Raw genomic sequence first — 27,087 nt, 5'->3', positions numbered from 1 at the left:
CTGACTCAGAGCTGATATGCTATTCAGGCTCTAATTGGTGCGGAGACAAAGTTGACAGAAGAAGTATTTTGGGATATTTTTTCAAGTTTCTAGGAAGTTCTGTTTCTAGGAAGTTCTATTTCTTGGGGCTCTAAGAAGCAACACGTGGTTGTCTTGTCAACTTGTGAAGCTGAGTATATTGCAAGTGCTTTGTCTGCGTGTCAAGCTGTTTGGATGATGAATTTATTACAGGATTTGAAGATTAAGGTGAGCAAACCTGTGAGGTTGATGATTAACAACAAATTAGCTATAAGCCTTGCTAAGAATTCAATGCTGCATGGGAGAAATAAGCACATTGACACGGAGTTTCACTATCTAAGGAATCAAGTTCAGAATGGAGGTTAGAAGTTGTGTACTGTAGCACCCAGAGACAACTTACAGATGTGCTGACTAAAGTCGTCAAGACTAAACATATCATAAATTTGAGGAATGAAATTGGGTGTTGTTGGTTTTAGCTTTGAATGTGAATTTAAAGATGGTGTCGAAGTGTAATTGCACATTTAGTATTTGTTGTAAGTTTGTTTTGGGCAAAGTTGGCCCAATATAGAATTTATTATATAATGCAATTTTACTTTATAATAGAAGATAAATCATTCATTGTAAGTGTTTTTCAATCGAGTAAAAGTTACTTATAGTTTCTCTCTTCCATCATCATCTTTAACATTGTACTCCAACATAAATGATTTAAACTCTCTAGTTTTTTCTCTACTGCTCCTTGTTCAGCAACAATTTTGCTTCTTAAATTATATTCTATATCTACCTATATTTCATTTTTTTAAAAATATTTTTCTTAATTATTAGTCTTTTAGTTTTAGAGCAGGAGGAAGCTAAAAGTTGAAGAAAAACATGAGAGGATCCGTTATTGTATAGAGGCTATTAGTTTCAAATTATTTGTTTGAGTCAATAAGGATAGAAAAGAAAAACTATAGAAAGAGAAATAAATGTGTCTTGAATAATATTTTCCAAATTGAGAGATAGATCATTTTTTAAAATAAAAAAAGATTAAAAAATAACTTAATCTAATTATAATGTTCAAATTAATTTGATGTACTGATAAAATATTCATTCATAAAAAGAAAATAATAGATAAATTAAATGAATCTTAACTAAATGAAATTATTTAGAAACATTTTTCATTTATTTGTTTGATTTAATTATTTATTTTTATAATTAACATTAATAATTTTTTCAGAAAAATTCCATACTAGATCGATGAACCTTTCCACATCTATACATACATAAAATGCGCCATCCCTGATTCCCTTCTATACTTCAGTACTTGAGAACCACTCTCCAAACCACGCGTCTTACACCGACAATTCTCTCTCTACACTCATAAATCAAACCCCTATTAATAAATAAAAATATTAAATACAACTAGTTAAACAATAACTAATCCCTTTTAAATTAACTAATTTCCACTTTCACCTTAATTCCCTTTCTCACCAAACCCAGATCAATCCTTCATTATCACAATTCACTACCAAAACAATGAAAGACACCAAACACGATCAAAACCGTTAACCAAACCTTCAATTTCCAATCCTCTTTTTCCAATGGCATTATCACCATCACCCATCACCATCTCCATCATCACTCTCTTCCTCCTCTTCAACCCAACCACATCTCAAAAAACCGAAAACCCCAAATCAACAACACAACCACAAACCAACTGTGAAAACCGTTGGATCCACATCAGAAAACTACCCTCAATCTTCAACCTAGATCTCCTCTCAAATTGCTCCGAATACATATTTCTTGACGATTTATGTCCTTTCTTAGCAAACCACGGTCTGGGTCAAAAAACCCATAACCGTTCACACAGTTGGTACCGAACCGACCCGGCCATGCTTGAACTCATCTTCCACCGCCGTATGTTGGAGTATCCGTGTTTAACGGAAGATCCGAATACCGCTAACGCCGTTTATCTTCCTTACTACGCTGGCTTCGACGCGCTCCGTTATCTTTACGGTCCGGAATATAACTCCAGCGAAGAACACGGTGTTCAGCTTTTTCATTTTCTCCAAAACGATAACCCGAACATATGGAACCGTTTTTCTGGTCACGATCATTTTCTGGTTATGGCCCGACCCGCTTGGGATTTTTCTCAGCCGTTGGATACGGATCCTCATCTTTGGGGAACTTCGTTTCTTGAGTTACCGCAGTTTTTCAATGTAACGGCTTTGACTCTGGAAGCGCGTGCTTGGCCGTGGCAAGAACACGCTGTTCCTTTTCCGACGTCGTTTCATCCGCCGAATTTTGCCTTGTTGGATTCGTGGATTCAACGTGTTCGTCGTTCGAAGAGATATTCTCTTGCGCTTTTCGCCGGTGGTGGAGGTTATTCGTCAACGCCGAATATCCGGCGGAGTATACGGATCGAATGCGATAACAGTAGCAGTAGTAGTAGGAATGGGAATTCACTTGGTTATGAGAAAATTTGTGATACTGTTGATTGTTCCAATGGTGTTTGTGAGCATGATCCGATTAGGTTTATGAAACCGATGTTAGGGGCGAATTTCTGTTTGCAGCCTCCAGGGGATACTCCGACTCGGAGATCGACTTTTGATGCGATACTTGCGGGGTGTATACCAGTGTTTTTCGAGGATTTGTCTGCGAAATCGCAGTATTCGTGGCATTTGCCGGAGAATGAGTTTGAGGGTTTTTCTGTTACTATACCTAAGGAGGATGTTGTGTTTAAGGGGTTGAAGATTCTTGATGTGTTGATGAGAATACCTAGAGCTAGGGTTAGGAGAATGAGGGAGAAAGTGTTGGAGTTGATTCCTAGGGTTGTGTATAGGAAGCATAATAGTTCTCCTGAGTTGAGGACTAAGAAGGATGCATTTGATTTAACCATTGATGGTACATTGGATAAGATTCGAATGAGGCTCCAGGAGCTTGATTTGGTTGTGTAATTAGATTTTTTTTTCCTTTTCTTGCTTTAGGTTCAGAATTTAAGCAATTGATGAATAGCCAATAGCATTTGTACTTTCCTTTTTTAAGTTGTGTTTTTGGCAATAATCAATAGATCTTGACATGAAAGTTAAGTTTACTACATGCCTTTTAAACAATTTTTTTCTTGATCATGCCATCAAGTGGAAGGCAGGGCAATTATATAAGGAAGCCCTTAGCCATATTTGGATGGTGCAATCAGATTTCAGTTTCGATGGTTTAGTTTCTTTTATAAGATCATAATCGGCCTTAAAAACTTTAAGTCTGGATCTTAATATGACCGACTGAAATGTGGCTGACTGCATGAAGTTTTATGGCCATTTGAACTTTTATTTGTTGATTGCTCATTTGAAATTCTAGGTTCTTTTTCTCTTTTATTGAGTAATTTCTAGTTTGCTTTACTACTCAACATCACAGGTTTCTTCTTACAGAAACTCCAGAAAGCAACAAAGCACCATATATTGTGATCAACAGTTGGTTATGTGTGTGGAGTTCGGAACATGTTAAAAATATCGCACAGGTGCTTCAGAGTGTTATATTGATAATATGTTGTAATTCTTCTCTAGATGTATTATATGGAATGAGTGTTTCTGCCCATTTGTTGGGTAACTTGTCTCTCTGAGCTAGAATGAATGAATGTTCCACAAATCATTCATGCTAGCATATTGTGTGGTAATTCTCATCTCAGGGATTGAGTTGTTAATTCCAGTTTATCATGGTTCTTTAAATTCTGAACTGAATATTCATCATAGGAGAAATGTGAAACGAAGATAAGACATGCTTTTGGCATTTCTTGTCATTTATCTTTTGGTATATTTTAGTATTTGAACATTGTAGGTAACTCAAAATATGCAGAAAACATTATAAATTAAAAACAATTCACTGTCATCATTTGATTTGGCAAGGTATTTAAAAGGACTGGAGAAGTGTGTATCTACTAGTGGTGAAGACTTGGCCTTGAGTGTATGTTTCTCTTGAAGGTCTCTTGTCCGAATCTTGCTAGATGCAAATTGTTATATAAAAAAAAAACTCTAAAAATTGTTATATAAAAAAAAAACTCTAAAAATAAGACTTTTTAGTATGTGTGTGTATATATATATAATAGGAATTAGGGAAGATAAGAATAACACAAGAATTGGTTATAACTGTTATTCTTTTACTTTTTCTTAAAACAAGATTATAAGTTTACAAGAATAACAAATAACCTCTCTCACCCTAAATTAGGATTTGCAGCTTAGCAATGATGAGAGACTAGTATGCTATTTATAATAAAATCTAACATACTAACTAATGGGCTTTTTACACAAGGCTCATTACACAAGTCAACTTAATAAACAAGCTAAGTTAACAAATTAGGGTTTAAACACTAAAATCTAATTTAACATGCTAACAACCCTAGCATCTTCGACACAAGCATGTGAACAACCTTCGACTTCATGCTTAATCCTGTCGAACCAAGAAGCTACCCTTCGACCATACTAGAGTTCGATCCAATATCTCACAATATATATATATATATATATATATATATATATATATATATATATATATATATATATATATATATATATATATATATATAAAGAAAATACTCTCTATAACCTAGGCCACTAAAGAAGAAGAAAAACCCGTCATCACAGATGGTGTCGAGCCTGTGGCCTTGCACTTTGTCTTGAACCTTGTCAGGTGGCTCTGGATCGAAATCCTTACCAGGACCTTCAAGATGTGCTTCATCCTTTTTAGCTTCGCATCATGAATTTTACCTCAGCCTCTAAGGTCGGTTTTAGTTTGTTTTCTGCTACATAAGCTGAAATCCATTTTAATGTCCGAGACTCACATCATCACTGAATTCACTCCCCCAACTAATTGGTTGGATATCTTTTGTTCCTCCATAACATAGATCTTCATTTCTCACGACCTGTCGATCCCACTGAAAACCTTGAGTGAGATACAAATATAAGGAACAATATGCATTATCAACTAGTGAGAATGAAAACCCGGCAGGATTGCATGTAGCAATGTTTGCCAAGTGTCGGTCGAAATGGAGTCTCTTGACATGATTAACCTCAACCATATAATAGCTTTGATCTGCTTTTACTTTTTCCATAATACCATCACTTCGCTAGATGGTAATCCTTTGGTGCGTTGAGGATGACACAACTCATATGCCATGGATCCATTCGCGATACAACAAAAAATTATAATTTGCTTTTGATTCGACCACCATGAACATGGTCGGTCTAGTGATTGTACCAATTGTCAAGTCAACCTAGATCACCCCTAGGTTTATGCCCACCTTTCCTTCATAATTGGATAAAACCATATTGTGTGGTTTCATATCCATGTCAAATTTTCCAATATTTTTTAGCATTGTATGTGGCATTAGATTAATTGTTGCTCCTCCGTCAACCAATATTTTGTTTATAGCCACGCTTTCTAACTTACCCTTAATCAAAAGAGGTTTCAAGTGATTTTTCATGGCTTCATCTGGCCTTTCAAAAAAAGCATTTTGTTCGTCGACACACCCGTTACTCATCACATAATAACAAACTGGCCTGTGTCTGGCCATTTCTATGTCGACGTTGTCCTCTGGCTCTTCGATTTTAGTAACATGATTATACTCCCTTGGGTGAACTGATACCACATTACAAATGATGTTTAAGGATGGCTCTGACCTCGTGTCGAAGTTATCCTTTAGTAGGTCATCTTTTGGAAGAAGCTCTTGCATCTTCTCCTTTTCTTTCTCAACTTTTTGAGACAATAATTTCCTCCCCACATGAACTTTCACTCTCGGCTCCTTAGATCGAGACTGGTTAGTGCTTGATTCGGCCATCATTTTCCCGGCTGCTTCTCTCTCATCCTTTTTCCTCCTTTGGAACCTTCGCCATTGGGAATGAGAGATAAGATTCTTCCCTTTATAGTTACTTGAACCATAGGTTTGTTGTTTCATAACCTGGAATTCTTTTAAATACTCCTATGAAGATCCTATGCTCACTTCAAAGTTTTTCCATTTCCCTTGGTCTTGATCCCTCTTGTGGATAGGCCTCACCCACTTATTTATAGGTGTATCTGTTGTAGGCTTGAAGGAAGCCTGCTTGTTGGGTCGAAGGCTTTGGCCTCCTTGTGGATGCTTCTTGGGAATCTCCCTTTTGTCGAAGAAGTAGAGGGCCTTTGTGTCCCTCTAATTGCGTCTTCGACCAGAACTCTAGAAATTTTCGATGTTCTTAGAAACTTTCTCGTCATAGACACTGCTGCACCTTGCGCACAACATGACTTCAGACCTTTTCTTCTAGTATCTGTACATGAAATCCACCAAATTTTCATCCTCTCTAGGATAGGAAATGTTTAGTTAGTCTTCTTTGCATTAATTAGTCTCTTCGACTTCCTTGTTAGGGAGACCATATTCACGTCCATACCGGGACCATCAGTGATCCTGATTTGTTGGAGTCGAACTCTGAGGCCTTCAATAGTCTTCATCATGTTAACTTCAGCAGACTTAATGTAATGAGCATAAAAAATTTGGAGAGGGTCAGCTTCGATCCTCATTTGGGACTTTGCCTTTTCGCCAAACTACAATCTCCCCACCTTGATAGCATTCTGAACCAAATCCCTAAAAATAAAACATTGAGAAGTTTTATGGCCCAAGAAGTTATTATACTTACAAAAACTCCTCTTTTTCCTTTCCTCTACAGGGGGTATTTTAGCACCAGGAGGTACTATCATCTGGCCATCTTTAACTAATAAATCAAAATTATTGTCATATTTAGTGACTCAAAAGTATACGTTTTCTTAGGAAACCGATCACCCTTTTTTGGTTTGACTGGGTTTTTCATATTTGAAGGTGTCAAAACTTTTCAAGAATAAGGCGGTCCTTGTTTTAATTTAGCGAGGTCAATCTCGCATTCGTCGAAATCCGATGGATCATTAAACGCCTCTTGATCGCCTTCGTCGACTTCGACATAGGCTATTCTTTCCTTTCCATTGTTCTTATTTGCCATAGCTTTTTCATTCTTTACGCGTTCTATCTATCGATTCCTATCAGCCAACTGGTTAATGTCTTTTAAATGTTGGGTATCTAACTTCTTCCTATTAGAATAGTCAAGGCCTTCAGCGGCCATTTCGATCAACTTATGCTCAGGCACTTGCGTAAAGCATCTAGCCTTGAGCAAACGAAACCTATTCAAGTAATCATATATTAGTTCAGTGAACTTTCGTTTAAAACTTGTCAATTTCTTCAAATTGATCTTCGTCTGTCCCATGTAGAATTGCTCAAGGAATAATCTTTCCAATTGAACCCAAATATGTATTGAATTCGGTGGAAATGTGGTAAACCATGTAAAGGCATTTTTTGTAAGAAAACTTGGAAAGTATTTTATCTTAAGATTTTTCGTTATTGACAATTTCGCTTGTCTCTATTAGGTATTTCGCTACATGTTCGACAGTAAACTCGGTAGTGTCCCTAGAAAACTTAGTAAACTTAAGGACTTTCCACCTAGGGGATACATTTGATTGCAAGATATACTCATTTAATGGAAAAGTGTAACTTGGCCTTTGAAGGCCAACATTAACCCCATATCGTGCCATGGTTCTTTCGACCATGGCTTCCAGATTATTATCTGCTGCCATCTCATCACATCAAATTTGATGTATGACTTCATCAGCATTTTGGTTTCTATTCACCATTATTATCATAGGTTCTCTCTCCCTTGGAATCTTTGGTTCCTGTCTAAGAGTTTCAATCCTGGGTTGCTCGACTGCCACCCCCTGATTCACCACTTTTGCCTGGGGTATAAGTCTTTGATTTTGTTGGACTTGGTTAGTGGTTAGGTCTTATTTGAGGGTTATCCCTAGGTTTTCTCTTACCCATTCCTTCTGAGGATGTGGTGGGGGTTGTGGCACCCCAAAAAACTCAGCAATGCGCGTCATTTGCGCTACCATTTGTTAGTTTGCTTGATTGGTGTTTTTGATTAAAGGGTTCAATATTGTGCCCATTTTTTGGGCAAACATTTGGACCATTTCATGTTACTTTCGCCCATTTGCTATCTTATTACTGCTGCAGAATTATTGGTCAAGTTGGGCATTTTGGAAGGAAATTCATTCCTAAATGCTTACTAATTTGACCCAAGTTGTCAACCGCGGACCCTGAACCATGCAATGGCGATGTTACTTTCATTATTGGCTCTGAAAACGTTGATGTGGTGTTGTGCAAATCAGCCATAAACAAAGTTGGCATACCATAAGGTTGTTTTCGTCCACTTACAGGCATAGTAAAACTTGGAGGGAAACATTACCCACTGTTGGGGGGTTAACTAGTGAACTTTGTGGCCTTATATAAGTCAAAATAGGTCCAGTGTGGACATTCGACTATACTAGTGTCGAACTCGCCGTGGATGGTGTAACATCAGACACAGGCGCTGAAACCGTAGTTCTCCCTGTCGAAGAGACTGGGGGTGATAATTCATTATTGTTTTGTGGATTTTGATTACTTGGCTGACTTTGATTTATCATTTTCCTAACATATCTCCTCTAAGGTATTTCTCTGTTGTTTGTGGCTAATTTATCACTCCTTGATCTCATTCAGTGAAGTGTAATCAAAGAAATAATGAAGATCTTTATAAAAAAAATTCACAATAACAAATCTTATAATCAAAAGCACTGGTCCCACTGGGCGTGCCAATTTCTTTACAGTGAAAATTGGTACACAACATATGGTCTCTAATAAAATAATTAACTTGCATGATCAACCAGTAAATCCTAGGACATGTGATTTTGTCCAAATTACGATTTTTTATATGAAGAACATTTCGATAGCATTCATACTTAGAGATTTGTTTGTTTCGAAAAATGGTTACAACGTACAAAATGTAAAAGGAATGTAATAGAAGAGTGTTAAAATAAAAGGTAAAGAAAAGTAAATGTTGGAAAGATAAATGAACTATAAACTAAAATGAAAAAATAATGGTGTTTACACGTACATTCTCGGCATCTCTTTTCTCAATTCACACAGTACTTTGAGTATTGTGAGTATTTGTACAATAAAATGAACACACAAATCCTAATGCTAAGATCTCTATATATACTAAATCGAAATAACTGTTATCAATTGTCTTTCCCCTAGAACATGACACGTTTTGCTCGACATGTCTTTCATTCATCTTGAGGCTCCACGCGTCCTTTGAAACTGCATAAGGACGAAACTCAGTTAATCCTCGTTTAAATTCAAAAACCCTCCGTTGAACGCAATGTGTTGTTTGTCGAATTGCATCTCAGACTTAGAAAATATTTATAAGTCCCATCCAACATCTCTCTCTTATGCAGATGTTGTTAGAACAAGATTTGTTCTGATCAATATTCTTAGTTTTGATGATAACAAGGATATGAATTTTGTGTGAGATAATGTGGTACTCTAATACATTGAAATTTCCCTTTCAGGAAATATATAAAGAGTATGCACAAATCAGCGCTCAGAAGCTTTGTCTCAGAAGGTTCAGCATGCAACATCAGAACATGGTCTGGCAAGACATCAGAAGATGGTCAAGGCAGAATCAGAACATGGGTCTATGGAAGCATCAGAAGAACTTGAGGTCAGAAGCAGAAGCACTGAAGTTCTCATGGTATCACGCTCAGAAGCACTTCAAGGTCAGAAGACAAGAAGATGCTATGCACCAAGCTGTTTGACTCTGATGATATTCAAATATTATATTCAAACATCAGATCAGAAGAAAGTACAGGTGGCAGGCTACGCTGACTGACAAAAGGAACGTTGGAAGCTATTAAAGGCAACGTCAGTAGACACAGCGTGAACAAGGCTCGAGGTAGTTGACAAAAGCGTGAAACATTAAATGCAAAGCTGTACAGAACACGCAAAGCATTAAATGCGCTCAACGGTCATCTTCTCAAACTCCTATAAATATGAAGTTCTGATGAGAAGCAAGGTTAACAACTCTGAATCAAATTCTGTGAATATTAACTTGCTGAAACGCTGTTCAATTCAAAGCTCAGAAACTTCATCTTCATCAAAGCTCACTACATTGCTGTTGTAATATATTAGTGAGATTAAGCTTAAACGTTAAGAGAAATATCACTGTTGTGATTATAGATTTTAAGAAGCATTTGTAATACTCTTAGAATTGATTACATTAATTTGTAAGTAACTAGAGTGATCAAGTGTTGATCAGGATACTCTAGGAAGTCTTAGCTTGTGTCTAAGCAGTTGTAATTAGAGTGATCACGTGGTGGTCAGGATACTCTAAGAAAGTCTTAGCTTGTGTCTAAGCAGTTGTTCCTGGAGTGATCAGGTTGTGATCAGGATACTCTAGAAGACTTAGTCGCGGACTAAGTGGAAAACCATTGTAATCTGTTGCGATTAGTGGATTAAATCCTCAGGTGAGGTAAATCACTCCGTGGGGGTGGACTGGAGTAGTTTAGTTAACAACAAACCAGGATAAAAATAACTGTGCCTATTGTTTTTATCGTTCAAGTTTTTAGACTACACTTATTCAAACCCCCCCTTTCTAAGTGTTTTTCTATCCTTCAATTGGCATCAGAGCGCCGGTTCTAAGGTGCAAGCACTTAACCGTGTTTAGAAAAGATTCAGGAAGAGAAAAACGCTTCAGTAAAAGATGGCTGGTGAAATTCCAACAAATCCAACTCCATCTACATCTGGCTCTGCTGAGCAATACAATGGTAACAATGGTTATACTAGACCACCAATATTCGATGGTGAAAACTTTGAATATTGGAAAGATAAACTGGAAAGTTACTTTCTTGGTCTGGATGCTGATCTATGGGATCTTTTGTTGGATAGTTACAAACATCCTGTTAAAGCTACTGGTGTAAGGCTCACAAGAAGCAAAATGAATGATGATCAAAAGAAAGATTTCAAGAATCATCACAAATGCAGGACTGTTTTGCTGAATGCTATCTCTCATGCTGAGTATGAGAAGATATCTAACAGGGAAACGGCCAATGACATATATGAGTCCTTGAAAATGACTCATGAAGGAAATGCTCAAGTCAAGGAGACTAAAGCTCTTGCTCTAATCCAGAAGTATGAAGCCTTCAAGATGGAGGATGATGAAGACATTGAAAAGATGTTTTCAAGATTTCAAACTCTGACTGCTGGATTGAGAGTTCTCGACAAAGGCTACACCAAGGCTGATCATGTAAAGAAGATCATCAGAAGTTTGCCCAGAAGATGGGGCCCAATGGTGACTGCATTCAAGATTGCGAAGAATCTGAATGAAGTTTCTTTGGAAGAGCTGATCAGTGCCTTGAGAAGCCATGAAATTGAGTTGGACGCAAACGAGTCTCAGAAGAAAGGTAAGTTTATTGCATTAAAATATAATATTAAAAAATGCACTAACGCTTTTCAGGCAAGAGAAGAAGATCCTGAAGAATCAGAATCTGAAGAAGAAGATGAACTGTCCATGATCTCCAGAAGGGTGAACCAACTCTGGAAGAGCAAGCAAAGGAAGTTCAGAGGCTTCAGACGTTCAAAAAGATTTGAACGTGGAGAATCTTCTGGTGACAGAAGATCTGACAAGAAGAAGGCTGTCTGCTATGAGTGCAATGAGCCTGGACATTACAAGAACGAGTGTCCAAAACTTCAGAAGGAGAATCCCAAGAAGAAGTTTCCTAAGAAGAAAGGTCTTATGGCAACATGGGATGATTCTGAATCAGAATCAGGATCAGACTCTGAAGGAGAGCAGGAAAACTTTGCGCTGATGGCGACAGAAGATGATGGATCATAATCTACATCAGAATCAGATTCTGAAGAGGTATTTTCTGAACTATCTAGAGAAGAGTTAGTTTCCAGTCTAACAGAGCTTCTTGAATTAAAAGCTCATCTTAGTATCAAATACAAAAAGCTGAAAAAGCAATTTGAATTTGAAACTAAGAAGCTTGAGTTGGAAAATTCTGAATTAAAAGAAAAAGTTTTAAAATTATCCAATAATGTTGGATCTCCTCCTGATTCAGAAAAATCCACTCCTAGTCTGAATCATATTCTGAAATAATATGATTTAAGTTTCAGGAAGTTCTTATCTAGAAGTATTGGCAGAAGTCAGCTAGCTTCTATGATATATGCTGTGTCTGGAAACAAAAGAGTTGGCATTGGTTATGAGGGTGAAATCCCATACAAGCTTGAATCTGTGGATGATATGAAAATATCATACAAGCCTCTGTATAACCAATTTAAATTTGGCCACTCCCATGATATTAAGCACACATCACATGCACAAAGTTTTCACATAACACACACCAAGAAGCATGTGACACAACCTAAAAAATATCATGGAAATCAGAACAAGAAGTATCATACTGTTCCTCCTGTTAAATATTTTGCTAAACCCAAGTTCAATCAGAACTTGAGGAGAACTAACAAGAAAGGACCCAAGAAATTGTGGGTACCTAAGGAGAAGATAATTTATGTTGCAGATATCCTTGGCGGCAAAGAGGACAGAAAGCAAAATGTCATGGTACCTGGACTCTGGGTGCTCGCGACACATGACGGGAAGAAGGTCTACATTCCAAGACCTGGTGCTTAAACCAGGTGGAGAAGTCAAGTTTGGAGGAGATCAGAAGGGCAAAATCATTGGCTCTGGAACCATAAGTCTTGGTAACTCTCCTTCCATAACTAATGTACTTCTTGTAGAAGGATTAAAGCATAACTTATTGTCCATAAGTCAATTAAGTGACAATGGTTATGATATAATCTTCAATCAAAAGTCTTGCAAGGCTGTAAGTCATAAGGATGGCTCAATCCTATTTACAGGCAAGAGGAAGAACAACATTTATAAGATTGATCTTTCTGATCTTGAGAAGCAGAAGGTGACTTGTCTTATGTCTGTTTCTGAAGAGCAATGGGTCTGGCACAGAAGATTAGGTCATGCTAGTTTGAGAAAGATTTCTCAGATTAACAAACTAAATCTGGTCAGAGGACTCCCAAATCTGAAATACAAATCAGATGCTCTTTGTGAAGCATGTCAGAAGGGCAAGTTCTCCAGACCTGCATTCAAGTCTAAGAATGTTGTTTCTACCTCAAGGCCGTTAGAACTCTTGCACATTGATCTGTTTGGCCCAGTCAAAACAGCATCTGTCAGAGGGAAGAAATATGGATTAGTCATCATTGATGATTATAGCCGCTGGACATGGGTAAAGTTCTTGAAACACAAGGATGAGTCTCATTCAGTGTTCTTTGAATTCTGCACTCAGATTCAATCTGAGAAAGAGTGCAAAATCATAAAGGTCAGAAGTGATCATGGTGGCGAATTTGAGAACAGATTCTTTGAGGAGTTCTTCAAAGAAAATGGTATTGCCCATGATTTCTCTTGTCCTAGAACTCCACAGCAAAATGGAGTTGTAGAGCGAAAGAATAGGACTCTACAAGAAATGGCCAGAACCATGATCAATGAAACCAATATGGCTAAGCATTTCTGGGCAGAAGCAATAAACACTGCGTGTTATATTCAGAATAGAATCTCTATAAGACCTATTCTAAATAAGACTCCTTATGAATTGTGGAAGAACAGAAAGCCCAACATTTCATATTTCCATCCTTTTGGATGTGTATGTTTTATTCTGAATACTAAATATCATCTTGGTAAGTTTAATTCTAAAGCACAAAAGTGTTTCCTTCTTGGATATTCTGAACGCTCTAAAGGCTACAGAGTATACAATACTGAAACATTGATTGTAGAAGAATCAATCAATATCAGGTTTGATGATAAGCTTGGTCTTGAAAAACCAAAGCAGTTTGAGAATTTTGCAGATTTTGATATTGATATATCAGAAGCAGTAGAACCAAGAAGCGAAGCTGCAGAAGCTGGCAGTCTCAGAAGCAATGGATCAGAAGATCAAGTTGCTGCATCTTTAGAGAATCTGAGAATTTCTGAAGAACCTTCAGTCAGAAGATCACCTAGACTTGCTTCAGCTCATTCAGAAGATGTGATCCTTGGGAAGAAAGATGATCCCATCAGAACAAGGGCATTCCTTAAGAACAATGCAAAATGTCAATTAGGTCTTGTTTCTTTGATCGAGCCAACTTCTGTTGATCAAGCTCTAGAAGATCCAGACTGGATAATTGCCATGCAAGAAGAACTAAATCAGTTTACAAGGAATGATGTATGGGACTTGGTTCCTAGACCAAAAGGATTTAACATCATCGGTACTAAGTGGGTTTTCAGAAACAAGCTAAGTGAGAAAGGTGAAGTGGTAAGAAACAAAGCCAGACTGGTTGCTCAAGGTTATAGTCAGCAAAAAGGAATTGACTACACAGAAACCTTTGCACCAGTGGCCAGGTTAGAATCTATTCGTCTATTAATTTCTTTTGCCACTCAACACAACATCACTCTTTATCAGATGGATGTTAAGAGTGCATTCTTAAATGGTTACATAGATGAAGAAGTTAATGTCCATCAACCTTCTGGTTTTGAAGACTCCATGTCTCCAAATCATGTTTTTAAATTAAAGAAATCATTATACGGATTGAAACAAGCTCCCAGAGCTTGGTATGAACGTTTGAGTTCTTTCCTTCTGGAAAATGATTTCACTAGAGGAAAAGTGGACACTACTCTCTTTTGTAAAACATTTAAAAAGGATATTTCAATTTGTCAAATATATGTTGATGATATTATCTTTGGAACATCTAATGCTACACTTGGAAAGGAGTTTGCTGAGTCTATGCAGGCTGAATTTGAAATGAGCATGATGGGAGAACTCAAGTATTTCCTTGGGATTCAAATCAACCAAACTTCCGATGGAACCTATGTTCATCAAACGAAGTATGTGAAAGAACTTCTGAAGAAGTTTAATCTTTCTGAAAGCAAAGAAGCCAAAACTCCTATGCATCCAACATGTGTACTGGGTAAGGATGAGGTAAGTAAGAAGGTAGATCAGAAGTTGTACAGAGGTATGATTGGATCTCTTCTATATCTAACTGCTTCTAGACCTGACATTCTCTTTAGTGTTTGTTTGTGTGCTCGATTCCAATCAGATCCAAGAGAATCTCATTTAACAGCGGTTAAGAGAATTCTAAGGTATCTGAAAGGTACTACTAATGTTGGTTTAGTTTACAGAAGATCTAAAGATTACAACTTAGTAGGATTCTGTGATGTTGACTATGCTGGAGATAGAATAGAAAGAAAGAGCACTTCTGGAAGTTGTCAATTTCTTGGAAGTCATCTGATCTCATGGTACAGCAAGAAGCAAGCTACTATTGCCCTCTCAACAACAGAAGCAGAATATGTTGCTGCTGCTGGTTGTAGCACACAAATGCTCTGGATGAGAAGTCAGCTGGAAGATTATCAGATATATGAGAGTAACATTTCTATTTTCTGTGATAATACTTCTGCTATATGTTTATCTAAGAATCCTATTTTACATTCAAAAGCTAAACATATCGAGATTAAACATCATTTCATAAGGGACTATGTTCAGAAGGGTGTTATATCTTTAAACTTTGTGGATACAGACCATCAATGGGCTGATATCTTTACAAAACCCCTTGCTGAAGATAGGTTTAAGTTCATTCTGAAGAATATCAGTATGGATTTATGCCCAGAATGAGAAGATGAGAAGATCTTATGTATGAGTATCTTCTGAAATGAAATTGGATTTTTGTTTATAAGAAGTTCTGATTGAAATCAATTAGAAATTGTGATTCAGTTATTACTAACGTTTCATTGTCTAAGTTGATTCAGAATCTCTTTAAAAGCAAAACAGCTGTAACTGGCTATCCAGATGGTAAACACGTGTTCATTATTCCTGGACAAGCGTGCGTGCAGTTGAGGGGACGTCTACTTAGGTAACTGTGCAAATCTCGTCTTTTGTCATTATTATCTCTCCTCACGTCAAATAACATTAAATGTTATTCATCATTTCTTTTATTGTCCTTCTTTTCTTTTTTATATTCCTCGAACGTTTCCCTCTTCTTTTTCCCTCTATTTATTCCGTCTTTTCGTTGCATTTTTTTCATAAGTCTTGGCTCTCTTTCCCCTTCTTTTTCTCTCTTGTCCAACAAAGTTTTTCTTTGGCATAAACCCTAGTTCATTTATCTTCAACCTAGCGTTCATCATGAATCCTTTCAACTCAATGAGAACGGATGGAAGGGTTATTCAGTTACAGGATGTGAAGCATATCTTGGGATGGCTCTCCAAGTCTCTTTCAAGACAAATCTCTTCTTCAATGCTGTTATCAACATTTATCCAAAGGAAGAAGACCTTATTGAGTCACTGGAGCCCGTTTGCAACATTAGCTCCCTGTCTATGAACTGTCCCTCACTTCCTCTTTGGTCTCTTGGATCTCTCCTACAGTGGAGGTTCTAGTCTGGACAGGCATGAAGAGTTTTCAAGCTTCCATGGCTGAACAAACTGAAGACCAGAGGGTTCTTGAGTTGTTTGCGCAGTCTTTGCGTAGGATAGAGTCTTAGGCTAGGGTTGTAGCTCTTAAGTCTTTGTAGTTTTCTTTCCTTGTTGCATCTGTTTTTCTGCATTCCTCTTTTGTAATCCTTCTTGTTGATATCAATGAAAAGTCATTTATGTTTCTTTCCTTTTGTCTCTTGCGTTACATCTGAATCTTTTATGCTTTTTGATGTTATGACAAAAAGGGGGAGAAAATATATGATAAATGATCTAATTAATATTATCAGTTACCGAGTAAAAAGACCCCACATTTACTAACAGAAGCTGCAAGCTTCATATGTTTTTAAGTTGTGTTGTTGCAGGAATCAAAGATTCAAGATCAACATAAGAAGCAACGAGATGAGCAATGAGATGATGAAGCAACTCTTTAGAGAATCAAGCTCTTGGATTCTTGAAGCAAGCTGAGTGCTAGGAAACTTCAGAATCAGAAGCAAAAAGGAAGAATGATCAGAAATTCTGATAATAGAATATGATCCAAATCATTGTCTATTTGCTCTGATACACTGTCTATTGGATCTGATATATTCTATATGGCTTATATGGCTCTGATACATATTTTGTGTTCTGATACACATCTTATGTTCTAACTCATTCATGCTGACTTTTGTCGTTTAGTTTTGTTCTGTAACATTTCAGGATGTAGAGATGCTCTGATGATGCTCTGGTACATTCAACAATGTTCTGATACAATCTAGCATGAAGTGATGTAAGAAGAAATTCAAAGCTCTGAAGCTATCCGAGGGAAGCAGAAATCAGAAGCTGTGAATGTTCTAAAAAATCCAGAAAACTCAAGTTCTGAAGCTGTCCTAAATGGAAGCATGAATCAGAAGCTGTGAATGTTCTGAAGATCAAATAAATTCAAGTTCTGAAGCTGTCCTAAATGGAAGCAGGAATCAGAAGCTATGAATGTTCTGAAGATCAAAGAAATTCAAGTTCTGAAGCTGTCCTAAATGGAAGCAGGAATCAGAAGCTGTGAGTGTTCTAGGGATCTAAAGAAATTCAAGTTCTGAAGCTGTCCAATGGAAGCAGAAGTCAGAAGCTATGAATTATCAGAAACAAGAAGCTTATGTGATCGTCTCTACCGAAATAATCAGGGAAGTCTTTTATTATTAAAGTTCTTCGAGTATTTATTTCAGGGGGAGATTATTCATCTCAGGGGGAGAATGTTAATCTCAGGGGGAGACATATTCACATGCTTATGCTATAGCTGTGTAATTTGTCTTTAGCCGTCTGCTCTTTCTGATCGCAAATTCATATCATTTATATATGTTTTTGTCATCATCAAAAAGGGGGAGATTGTTAGAACAAGATTTGTTCTGATCAATATTCTTAGTTTTGATGATAACAAGGATATGAATTTTGTGTGAGATAATGTGGTACTCTAATACATTAAAATTTCCCTTTCAGGAAATATATAAAGAGTATGCACAAATCAACGCTCAGAAGCTTTGTCTCAGAAGGTTCAGCATGCAACATCAGAACATGGTCTGGCAAGACATCAGAAGATGGTCAAGGCAGAATCAGAACATGGGTCTATGGAAGCATCAGAAGAACTTGAGGTCAGAAGCAGAAGCACTGAAGTTCTCATGGTATCACGCTCAGAAGCATTTCAAGGTCAGAAGACAAGAAGATGCTATGCACCAAGCTGTTTGACTCTGATGATATTCAAATATTATATTCAAACATCAGATCAGAAGAAAGTACAGGTGGCAGGCTAGGCTGACTGACAAAAGGAACGTTGGAAGCTATTAAAGACAACGTCAGTAGACACAGCGTGAACAAGGCTCGAGGTAGTTGACAAAAGCGTGAAACATTAAATGCAAAGCTGTACGGAACACGCAAAGCATTAAATGCGCTCAACGGTCATCTTCTCAAACGCCTATAAATATGAAGTTCTGATGAGAAGCAAGGTTAACAACTCTCAATCAAATTCTGTGAATATTAACTTGCTGAAACGCTGTTCAATTCAAAGCTCAGAAACTTCATCTTCATCAAAGCTCACTACATTGCTGTTGTAATATATTAGTGAGATTAAGCTTAAACGTTAAGAGAAATATCACTGTTGTGATTATAGCTTTTAAGAAGCATTTGTAATACTCTTAGAATTGATTACATTAATTTGTAAGTAACTAGAGTGATCAAGTGTTGATCAGGATACTCTAGGAAGTCTTAGCTTGTGTCTAAGCAGTTGTAATTAGAGTGATCACGTGGTGGTCAGGATACTCTAAGAAAGTCTTAGCTTGTGTCTAAGCAGTTGTTCCTGGAGTGATCAGGTTGTGATCAGGATACTCTAGAAGACTTAGTCGCGGACTAAGTGGAAAACCATTGTAATCTGTTGCGATTAGTGGATTAAATCCTCAGGTGAGGTAAATCACTCCGTGGGGGTGGACTGAAGTAGTTTAGTTAACAACGAACCAGGATAAAAATAATTGTGCATATTGTTTTTATCGTTCAAGTTTTAGACTACACTTATTCAAACCCCCCCTTTCTAAGTGTTTTTCTATCCTTCAGATGTGACTTCGACTAAAAACTTCTAGCAGACTTTCTTGTCGAAAGCTCATAGTATTGTCTAAGATATTTTTTCTTTATTTATAACATTAAGTCAACCTTAACGTCGAAAACTTCTAGCTAACAATTTAATGCATTCAAAAACACAATTGTGCTATTACTCTCTAATTATTGTTGTTATTATGATATCATTGTTTTTCGACTAGTATTTTATTTTTCTTGAAAAAATAACCTTAATGACTTTGTTGCCTTGTGAATGACGTCTAGGTCGGGGTAGTTCTAGATGTCATTTATTAACCCATGTAGATTGGAGATAGAATACTGCTAATTCATTTAAACAAGTTGCTCAAGTGAGTCATGACTCATTACCTAAATTCTTTCATCATATTAATGATTGTTTCTGATCAAGCACTTACTTTGCCTTCTCAATAGGTTCAAGGCACTGTTGAACTTGGTCATCTTTTAGCATAACATAGCTGAAATCAATTACCGATAACAAATTTTCCACTCTAGATTTCCCTACAGTCATTTCCCTTTCAATAGGCTCTACTAGATTAGTCTTTTCTTTACTGGACAGTAAATAATCTAAACCGGGTAAAATGATGTTATTTTTTACCAAACTAGAAATATTTAAGGCACTCTTTTTGTTCTGCTAAACGGCGATGTGGCTTAGACGTTATCATCAACTTTGGCTCTTTTACTTGTCCTATGCTGTTTTTTGGTTCCTTGTTTCAAGATCACACCAATAAGTTACTGTTAATTAATTTGCTTGTAATAAAGAAACAAAAGCTTAGAACATCTACAAGAGACAAAAAAATTAGTAATATTTGAGTGAGTAAATGAGTAGCTTTAAACAAAGTAAAAATAAAAATAGAAAAAAAGTGAAAAAAAATGGGAGAATAGATTGAGTGAATGATTTCGGAGGGCAGAGGAAAGCAGCATCAGTGTGTTACTTCTTCTGTCATTGTCACATTATACTTTCATAGCCATTTTCATCTCTCATTCTCACTTTCATTTTTTCATTTCAAATTTTCTAATTCCCTCTCATTCTCACACATTCTCTCTAATGGATGCTGCTACCTCACAACCATTGAAGTATCAGGTAAAACTATCTTCCTTCAACTCTAGTCTCACAATCTTTTCTTTGTTTTGTTTTGTTTTATAAGCTAAACTTTGTTTCTGTTATATGTTTCTCAGACATGGCTTTTGAAAGTTTCTATCCATTGTGAAGGTTGCAAAAGAAAAGTAAAGAAAGTTCTACAAAACATTGATGGTACTTCATTTCTTCTATTTTTTCTTCTTCTTCTCATGCATGGAAAGATTTAAACTCAAATTTCACTGTTATAAACCCAAAACCATATAATGTAAACAACTGTATGGTTTTGTGCTCTAGCATGCACAATGCAGCACCCGGCCGGACACCTCAGATTCATCAACGTGTCTGTGTCTATGTCAGACATTATGTTAGTGTTGTGTCTAATATCTTTGTGTTTTTGATTCATATATTTTCTGGTTTTGCATTGCAGGAGTATTTACTACAACAATTGATCCGCAACAGCAAAAGGTAACAGTCACAGGAAATGTTGCTGTTGAGACTCTGATAAGAAAACTGGCCAAAGCTGGAAAACATGCTGAGGTTTTGCCGGTGAATCTTCCTGCAAAAGGTAAAGATTCCAACAAAGGTAACAACAGTAACAAGAGTGAACAAAGAGACAAAGAACAAAAGAAAAACAACTCTTCAGAAAATAGTACTGAATCCAACCATAGTTCTTCTGTCAAAGACAAAGTAGTTGAAAATGCTGAAAAATGCATGGGTGAAAAAAACAGTAATAAGACAAAAACTAAGGTGTCGCCGGAAAAGTCGCCGGGAAAGTCTCCGTCCAAGTCTCCGGCCAGTTGTAAGAAACCGGAGAAGGACAACAAGGCTGGAGGTGATTCTGGGAAGAAGAAGATGAAGAAAGTTGGTGAAACTGGAACTAAAACAAGAAACAATGGGTTGAGTTCAGCATCTAATGGTGGACCTGCACACACTGGATCAGGATTCCATAGTCCAGGTAAGGTTGTGGGGCAAGTGAATCTCAGCCCTACACGTCAGCAGCAACCGTACATGATGTACCCAGAAACGTGTTATCCTCCTTTGGTACAACAATATGCAGCATACAACAGATTATGTCCCATGGGAACAATGGATTGTCCTTCTTACTATGTTCCACCATTGCCCTACATGTGTTCAGGCCTTGATCGTGACTCTTATCAGTTTCAATCTGGACCGTTGATTCCCTTTGAATTGTTCAGTGATGAAAATGCAAATGGGTGTTTTATCATGTGATGTTGCACTTTTAGCTGGTTTTGTTTGTTCTGTTATAGGATAGTTTTGTTGTGTTATGGTAATTTTGTAATTGAGGAAAATTTAGCTTTTGTGTTATGGTAAATGGATGATTTTACATTTAGAATTTGTTTTTTTCAACACTGAAAATGCTTACAACTTTAGCTTACTTTGATTTTGGACCAAAATGCTCACCACTTTAGTAGCTTTTTTTTTCAACACATGCACTCACAAGTTTACTTATTAGAATCTACTTAATTTGGACGTGAGAACCAATATTGGAGAAATTGTGCAATAATAACTTATTTACTACTATGAGTCTATGACTGGGAGAGCTTTTGATTGAACCGTGATCAGTGCCGTATTTGATTGCTGCTTTTCCGGGCATGGATATATTTACTGGTTTTCTAACTACCTCGTTTTCAAGAATGTAATTAAATAATCTTTTTTGAGGAAAATAGATTCATATGTAGTTAAAATGACAAATTATTTAGTTCTAATGTTGTACAAATGTGAGGATATATGACATTTGTTTATCTAATCCTGATTTTTTTTGTGTTTAATAATGAATCTCAATTGTATTCTTCGAAATCACTTGAACCACGCATAACGCATTCACTCATTTGAAATTTTAGTGATTAAGATCTAATGGTTCACTAAAACTCAAAATTTTATTTTTGTTCTATAATTCAAATCTCAAATTTAAATTTAAAATGTCTGATCTTGATCGAACAGTCTTTAAAGCCCTAAAAGGGTGCATATGTGACTGCAGTGAAACACGATCACTCAATTACTTTGCTTTGAATAAAGCAGCTAGCACTTGAATCAATGCTGGTTGATAAACAAACTAATGATTTTATAATGAAAGGGTGAGGCCACAATTAATGTCTCCTCTATATTTTTCATGTTGTTAAGTTAAGCCCCCCATGTGAGTGGTTCAGCTTGTGGACCTAAACCATTGTGAACATCAATGAAATAAAGTGGAAAAACAAAAGTATTAAAGGAAGAAGCATGTGTGAAGTGTAGTCCATTATCAGAAGCTTGAAGCCCGAGAAGATAAAAAGGTGATGATGCTAGGTGAAACAAACAAGCACTATTACATTGAAGTGAAGTGGAGGAAACAAAGAAACAAAAAATACAGATCATAATAGGACAATGTCTTTGAATTGATAAAGAAAATGTTTTATTTTTTATATACAAACGAAATGTAAGTTGTTCTCGGCTGTCTGCAAGGCCCAATAAAATAAAGATCCAATTGCCACTTTGAGACAATATAGTTCATGTCACGGTTCAAGAGAGTCCAATTCTAATGGACACTTACTGTATCAGAGAGCTACACCACTGTGTTGAGATTTCACCTCATCGGTTCATCAACAATTGGTTCCAAAAAGGAACAAAAATAAATAGGAATGTCACACATATAACTATTAGTTATGGTTCAAACTTAAGGTGACAGATGAAACTATAAAATAAAATAAAAAAAGACTCGTACAAATATGAATACATATATTTTACATATAAAGGACTAAATGTTTTTTGTAAAATGGCATATATATACACACTTTCAATACCATAAATTTATCCTACTAAAGAGCATTCATTGAAAAGCTATTTACATACAAGCTTACACACAAGTTATCTTTGGACAATTTCATATGCATTTGGATTTGGTGCAGTATCTGTGTCACGCAGTTTTCGATTTCGACTCTGATCTCAAATTAACGGTCTAGGCTGATTTAAACAGAATTTGTTGCAGTGTAATCTAAACTGTCATATCTCATATTAACGGTCGAGATTGAAAACTGCATCATATCCTAGTTTGTCTTAGATGCAAGTTGAAGCTTTTGAAGTCCGTTGATTCATCCCAAGCATGATCACTATTACAGTAACATCATCATGGTACTTTCTTCTCCTTCCGGCCGGAACATTCATCAACTCTTCCATGCTGAAACCTGCACGAGATTTACTCGTCAATACAGCGCATAACAATGTACATTCGTGCGTGCAAACTTTAAAATTAGCATTAGATAGAGAAAAACTGACCTGCAGAATCAGCTGCTCTAGCTACAAGTTGCTCTATGAGAAACTTTGCAGGATCCCCAAAAGGATTGCTTATGATGTAAGACTCAACAAGTGTCACCGCCTCTTCATTGCTGAAAAAGTCGAATAAACCATCGCTCCCTACTATAACAAATTGATCGGAGTTTGAGATTTTATGGACATTTAGTGATGGTTGAGTGGAAACATATGGTGGGCTCGTAAGGTCGCGAACTCTAAGGATTCCCATCAAAGCATCATTCAGATTTTTCTGCAACGGAATGATAATAAACACGGGTCTAAGTGTTTGAGAGTTTATGAAAATATCTTAAGACCTGTTGTTTTTAACCACATTTCTTCTTGAAACGATTAGTTAAACTGTTTATCGAAATACACTGAAAAATGTAAAAGAGAATACAAAGTACAAACCTTTTTTAAGTAGCCAACTCCGAATGCACGAGTGACCTTCAATTTACCTTTCACTTTTCCTGCTATGACGACCTTAGGATCATCAGGATGTTCAGCAATGAGTCTAGCTTTTTCAGCTTCGTTATCGACGGTGTGATTATCTGTAAGCTGTATAGTCTCGAGTCTTTCAGTCTTACTCATTCTGTCATCGTTACTGCATGTCGCCAATACTGCTCTACTGTCTCCAAGATTCAATGTATACAAATCATTACCATGAAGAAGCAAAAGCAGAACACAAGATCCAATCGAAACTAAATCCGGACGTTCCACCATTTCCTGCTCAACCATGTATAAGAAATCGTTCTCAGCCTGACTGAGAGCATGTTCGAGGCTATCAAGTACTCCACGCGAAAAAGACTCGCGCGATGTGCTTGACTGAGAACGACCCTCGTGACAATGAAGACTATCGTCCAACTTATATCGAAAGAATTCACCCAAATCCGCGTGATTGGAAGCTGCGGTGGAACCTGGCTCCAATTCCCAAATTAACTTATCTAGATAAGATATGATGGTGTCGTAAAGGGTACCTGCTAGAAAATCAGCAGCATCTCTTCCATTAAACCCGTCATAAATTGCGCAAAAGAGCCAGCCATTTTCTTCAGAACAAACCGCTTGAACTCTATCTTCGCCTGCAGCTCCTCCTGCTACTTGAACTTCAGTGGCAATAAGAAATCCGTCGCTACTGGAACGATCACTCGCAGATTTCAACTCGTATTCAAGGCTGTCACTAGCAGTTGATGGACTGCAACTAAGGTAAGAGAGACTATTTGGGAGGGAAGACGATAATCTATCCAACCGTGAATGACTTGGCGAAGAAGGTACTCTACGAAACGAATTAGGAGAGTCCCAACTCGGAAGGATCTCTCCACCTATCTTACCATTGCAGATGTTTGTGTTGGCTAGTGTAGCATTTGCACTTAAGGCTGCACCAGATAAACAAGAGAAACTACTTGTTCTACGGATTTCGGTGATCTCGCTAGAAATACCTCTATCATTATTGCATTTGTAACCAAAAGTTATTTTAATTTCTCCTTCAGGACTAAGCATGTTTCTCTCCTGCATTCAAAAATCCATTCTCAATACTATCAACATCACTAGGACTATATCAAAATAATTTCACAACACACAAATACACCCTGTGATGTCCTAAAAAGTAGCCACTTTATCATATAGAATAGAAAACATGAATCAAAGATTTCTCAGCTATAAAGCACAGATACAGACACAGACACAGAAATCAGACACAGCACAGACACGGTTTTTTTCAGAGGTGTCGATGCTATAGAGTTGCTCAGATTATGTAAAAGGTCTCAAATTATACATGAATGAAAGTTCATAACAAGATAAGGCAAACAATGATAGTCCAAATCATGGTGATAGCACAAAAGATTAAAAGAAAAGGAAAGAACAAACACTTACCTCAGTTATTAGCCTAAGATGAGATGATGATGATGAAGTGAAGACAAAGTAGGATAAAAGAATTGTTGAATTCAGAATGTGGCAAGCTATACAGAAAGAGAGAAGAGAAATTGTGAGTTTATATAGAAAGGGAGAGAGAGTGGGAGTGTGACTTAGCAAATCACAAAGGTGAAGAGAGCATAGAGAAAAAATGTTTTGGTCGTGTGAACCAAGAAGTGGAGAATATGTGTCAACATTGAAACACAAGAGGGGCATAGACTTGAAGTTAGATTTAGTAGTTCTCTATTTTGTCGTCTTTGTTATTTACAAAAAGAATCACTCGGTTTCTTTGAGTTTCATTTCTACACGTTAGTTACCTACTAAATTTTTAACAATCAACATCCAAGAAAACTTTTTCCTATTTTCAGCTTCACACCCACTTGGCCACTTCTTCCTTTGTGTTTTATCTATGTCTTCTCTTGTTATCTCTCGCTTTCTAATTACTAATTTTGGCTAACAATGTTGCCTCATGTTTTTTCTTTTTCTTTTGTACTTCTTATTTTTGAAACACACAAATTGGAAATGAGTTGAGTAAAAAATAAAAGTTCTTTGTTCTAATTTTGCTTAAAGTTCAAGGGAGAAAAAAAAGGAAAAAACATCTTTTAGTACGGTTGATTATTCCGACAAGCGGCGTAGTTGTGGCCGTGGAGGTGCTCTTGCAAAATGATGGCATTTGCGACGGTTCATAAGGTTGGTTTGGTTCTCAAGTCCATCCCTTCAGTAATTTGTCGAGTTTTGAGCTCAATTTGAATTTTTAAAGTTTTAGAGTTATAAATATAATGCGATGTCCCTTATTGCGCAATCTTTAGGATTATATACAAAAATAAAAAATACTATAAACACCTTAGGTTTGTATAATTCATATACACAAAATTGATTAGATTGAAAATTATATTAATAGAAAATAGAATTTATTCTTGTGAACTTTAAACACTCATATTTTTATAACTCATCCTGTAATATTATGGTTGATTGTCATGGTTTTTTCTTAAAACTTGTAATTTTGTATATAATATATTTCTTATTATAATTGTTTTCAAATTCATACATAATATAATATAATATAATATGAAGTAATATTTTCGATGTGAAAGAGCGGGATAGACATGCAAGTTTAACTCTCCACCGCCCAAATTAACGAGAGAATGGTATGTAATGTGAATCTAAGAATGGATTTGAATATCTCAAATGGGGTTTTTTCTCCTTATATATCAAGAGCAGTTGAAATCGATCGCGTGATGCGGAGAGCTGTACGAACAGTCGTTTGATTGAATTGGACGACGAAGAATGTGTTGGAGGGAGCAATGTTCTGCTTCTGGACAGAGTGGAGGTCTACCTTTTCGTTGGTCTTTTTTACTTGGAGTTTGCTCTTTGGTTTTTTTCCATGACCCTTCCAAATAGTGCAGAACAGTTGACCCCAAGCCTTTGTTCATACAATAGAATGAGGGTTTTACCATGCACGTATTTAGACCAGGTGTTAGCAAAAGTAAGTGAACATTCTTGACGGGACTTCATTAGCATTAGGTACAGATACATTAAACGTCTTTCTCTTGATCAAAGTCTTGACGCGTCTCCCTATGTCTTACGATAATGATATCATATTTATATCTGGATACACAAGTACTCTGAGTAGTTCAGGATAAGATATTAACCTTTAATTGTGTGGTTCGCGCTTCCCAATGTAATGGATCTCACCGTTCACCCATGTTGACCTTTAATGATATGGTCTGCGCTTCCCAATGGAATGGTGTGGTTCGTGCTTTCCAATGTACTGTGAACATGCCTTTTGAACTCTTCTCATATCTCGCCTGCAACATCTTCTCTTGCGGCCATTCTTTATACATTGCTTTTGGTATCTGATATACTCGTGTCGGTCTTTTT

At 36.7% G+C, this 27,087-nt stretch overlaps 3 protein-coding genes across 3 annotated transcripts; 2 read left to right on the top strand and 1 right to left on the bottom strand.

Moving 5' to 3' along the window:
• The first annotated feature begins 1,340 nt into the window (after positions 1 to 1,340).
• On the top strand, positions 1,341 to 3,088 carry LOC131631558 (probable xyloglucan galactosyltransferase GT19). Its single transcript, XM_058902359.1, has one exon. The coding sequence runs from the start codon at positions 1,596 to 1,598 to the stop codon at positions 2,949 to 2,951; it is 1,356 nt and encodes a 451-aa protein (XP_058758342.1). The 5' UTR covers positions 1,341 to 1,595; the 3' UTR covers positions 2,952 to 3,088.
• Positions 3,089 to 19,446: 16,358 nt separating this feature from the next.
• On the top strand, positions 19,447 to 21,349 carry LOC131602963 (heavy metal-associated isoprenylated plant protein 35-like). The gene is made up of 3 exons (XM_058875196.1): positions 19,447 to 20,019; positions 20,115 to 20,190; positions 20,444 to 21,349. The coding sequence occupies exons 1-3, from the start codon at positions 19,984 to 19,986 to the stop codon at positions 21,244 to 21,246; spliced, it is 915 nt and encodes a 304-aa protein (XP_058731179.1). The 5' UTR covers positions 19,447 to 19,983; the 3' UTR covers positions 21,247 to 21,349.
• A 1,364-nt stretch (positions 21,350 to 22,713) lies between these two features.
• On the bottom strand, positions 22,714 to 25,443 carry LOC131631550 (probable protein phosphatase 2C 40). Its single transcript, XM_058902349.1, has 4 exons — positions 25,168 to 25,443; positions 23,710 to 24,804; positions 23,287 to 23,551; positions 22,714 to 23,195 (listed from the first exon to the last, which is right to left on the bottom strand). Exons 1-4 carry the CDS (start codon positions 25,420 to 25,422, stop codon positions 23,068 to 23,070), a joined length of 1,743 nt encoding a protein of 580 aa, XP_058758332.1. The 5' UTR covers positions 25,423 to 25,443; the 3' UTR covers positions 22,714 to 23,067.
• Positions 25,444 to 27,087: the final 1,644 nt, after the last annotated feature.

This window comes from Vicia villosa, linkage group LG1, assembly GCF_029867415.1.
Source record: "Vicia villosa cultivar HV-30 ecotype Madison, WI linkage group LG1, Vvil1.0, whole genome shotgun sequence".
NCBI lineage: Eukaryota > Viridiplantae > Streptophyta > Magnoliopsida > Fabales > Fabaceae > Vicia > Vicia villosa.
Note: the sequence above shows the minus strand (reverse complement) of the source record. Positions and strands in the feature narration are given on the sequence as shown.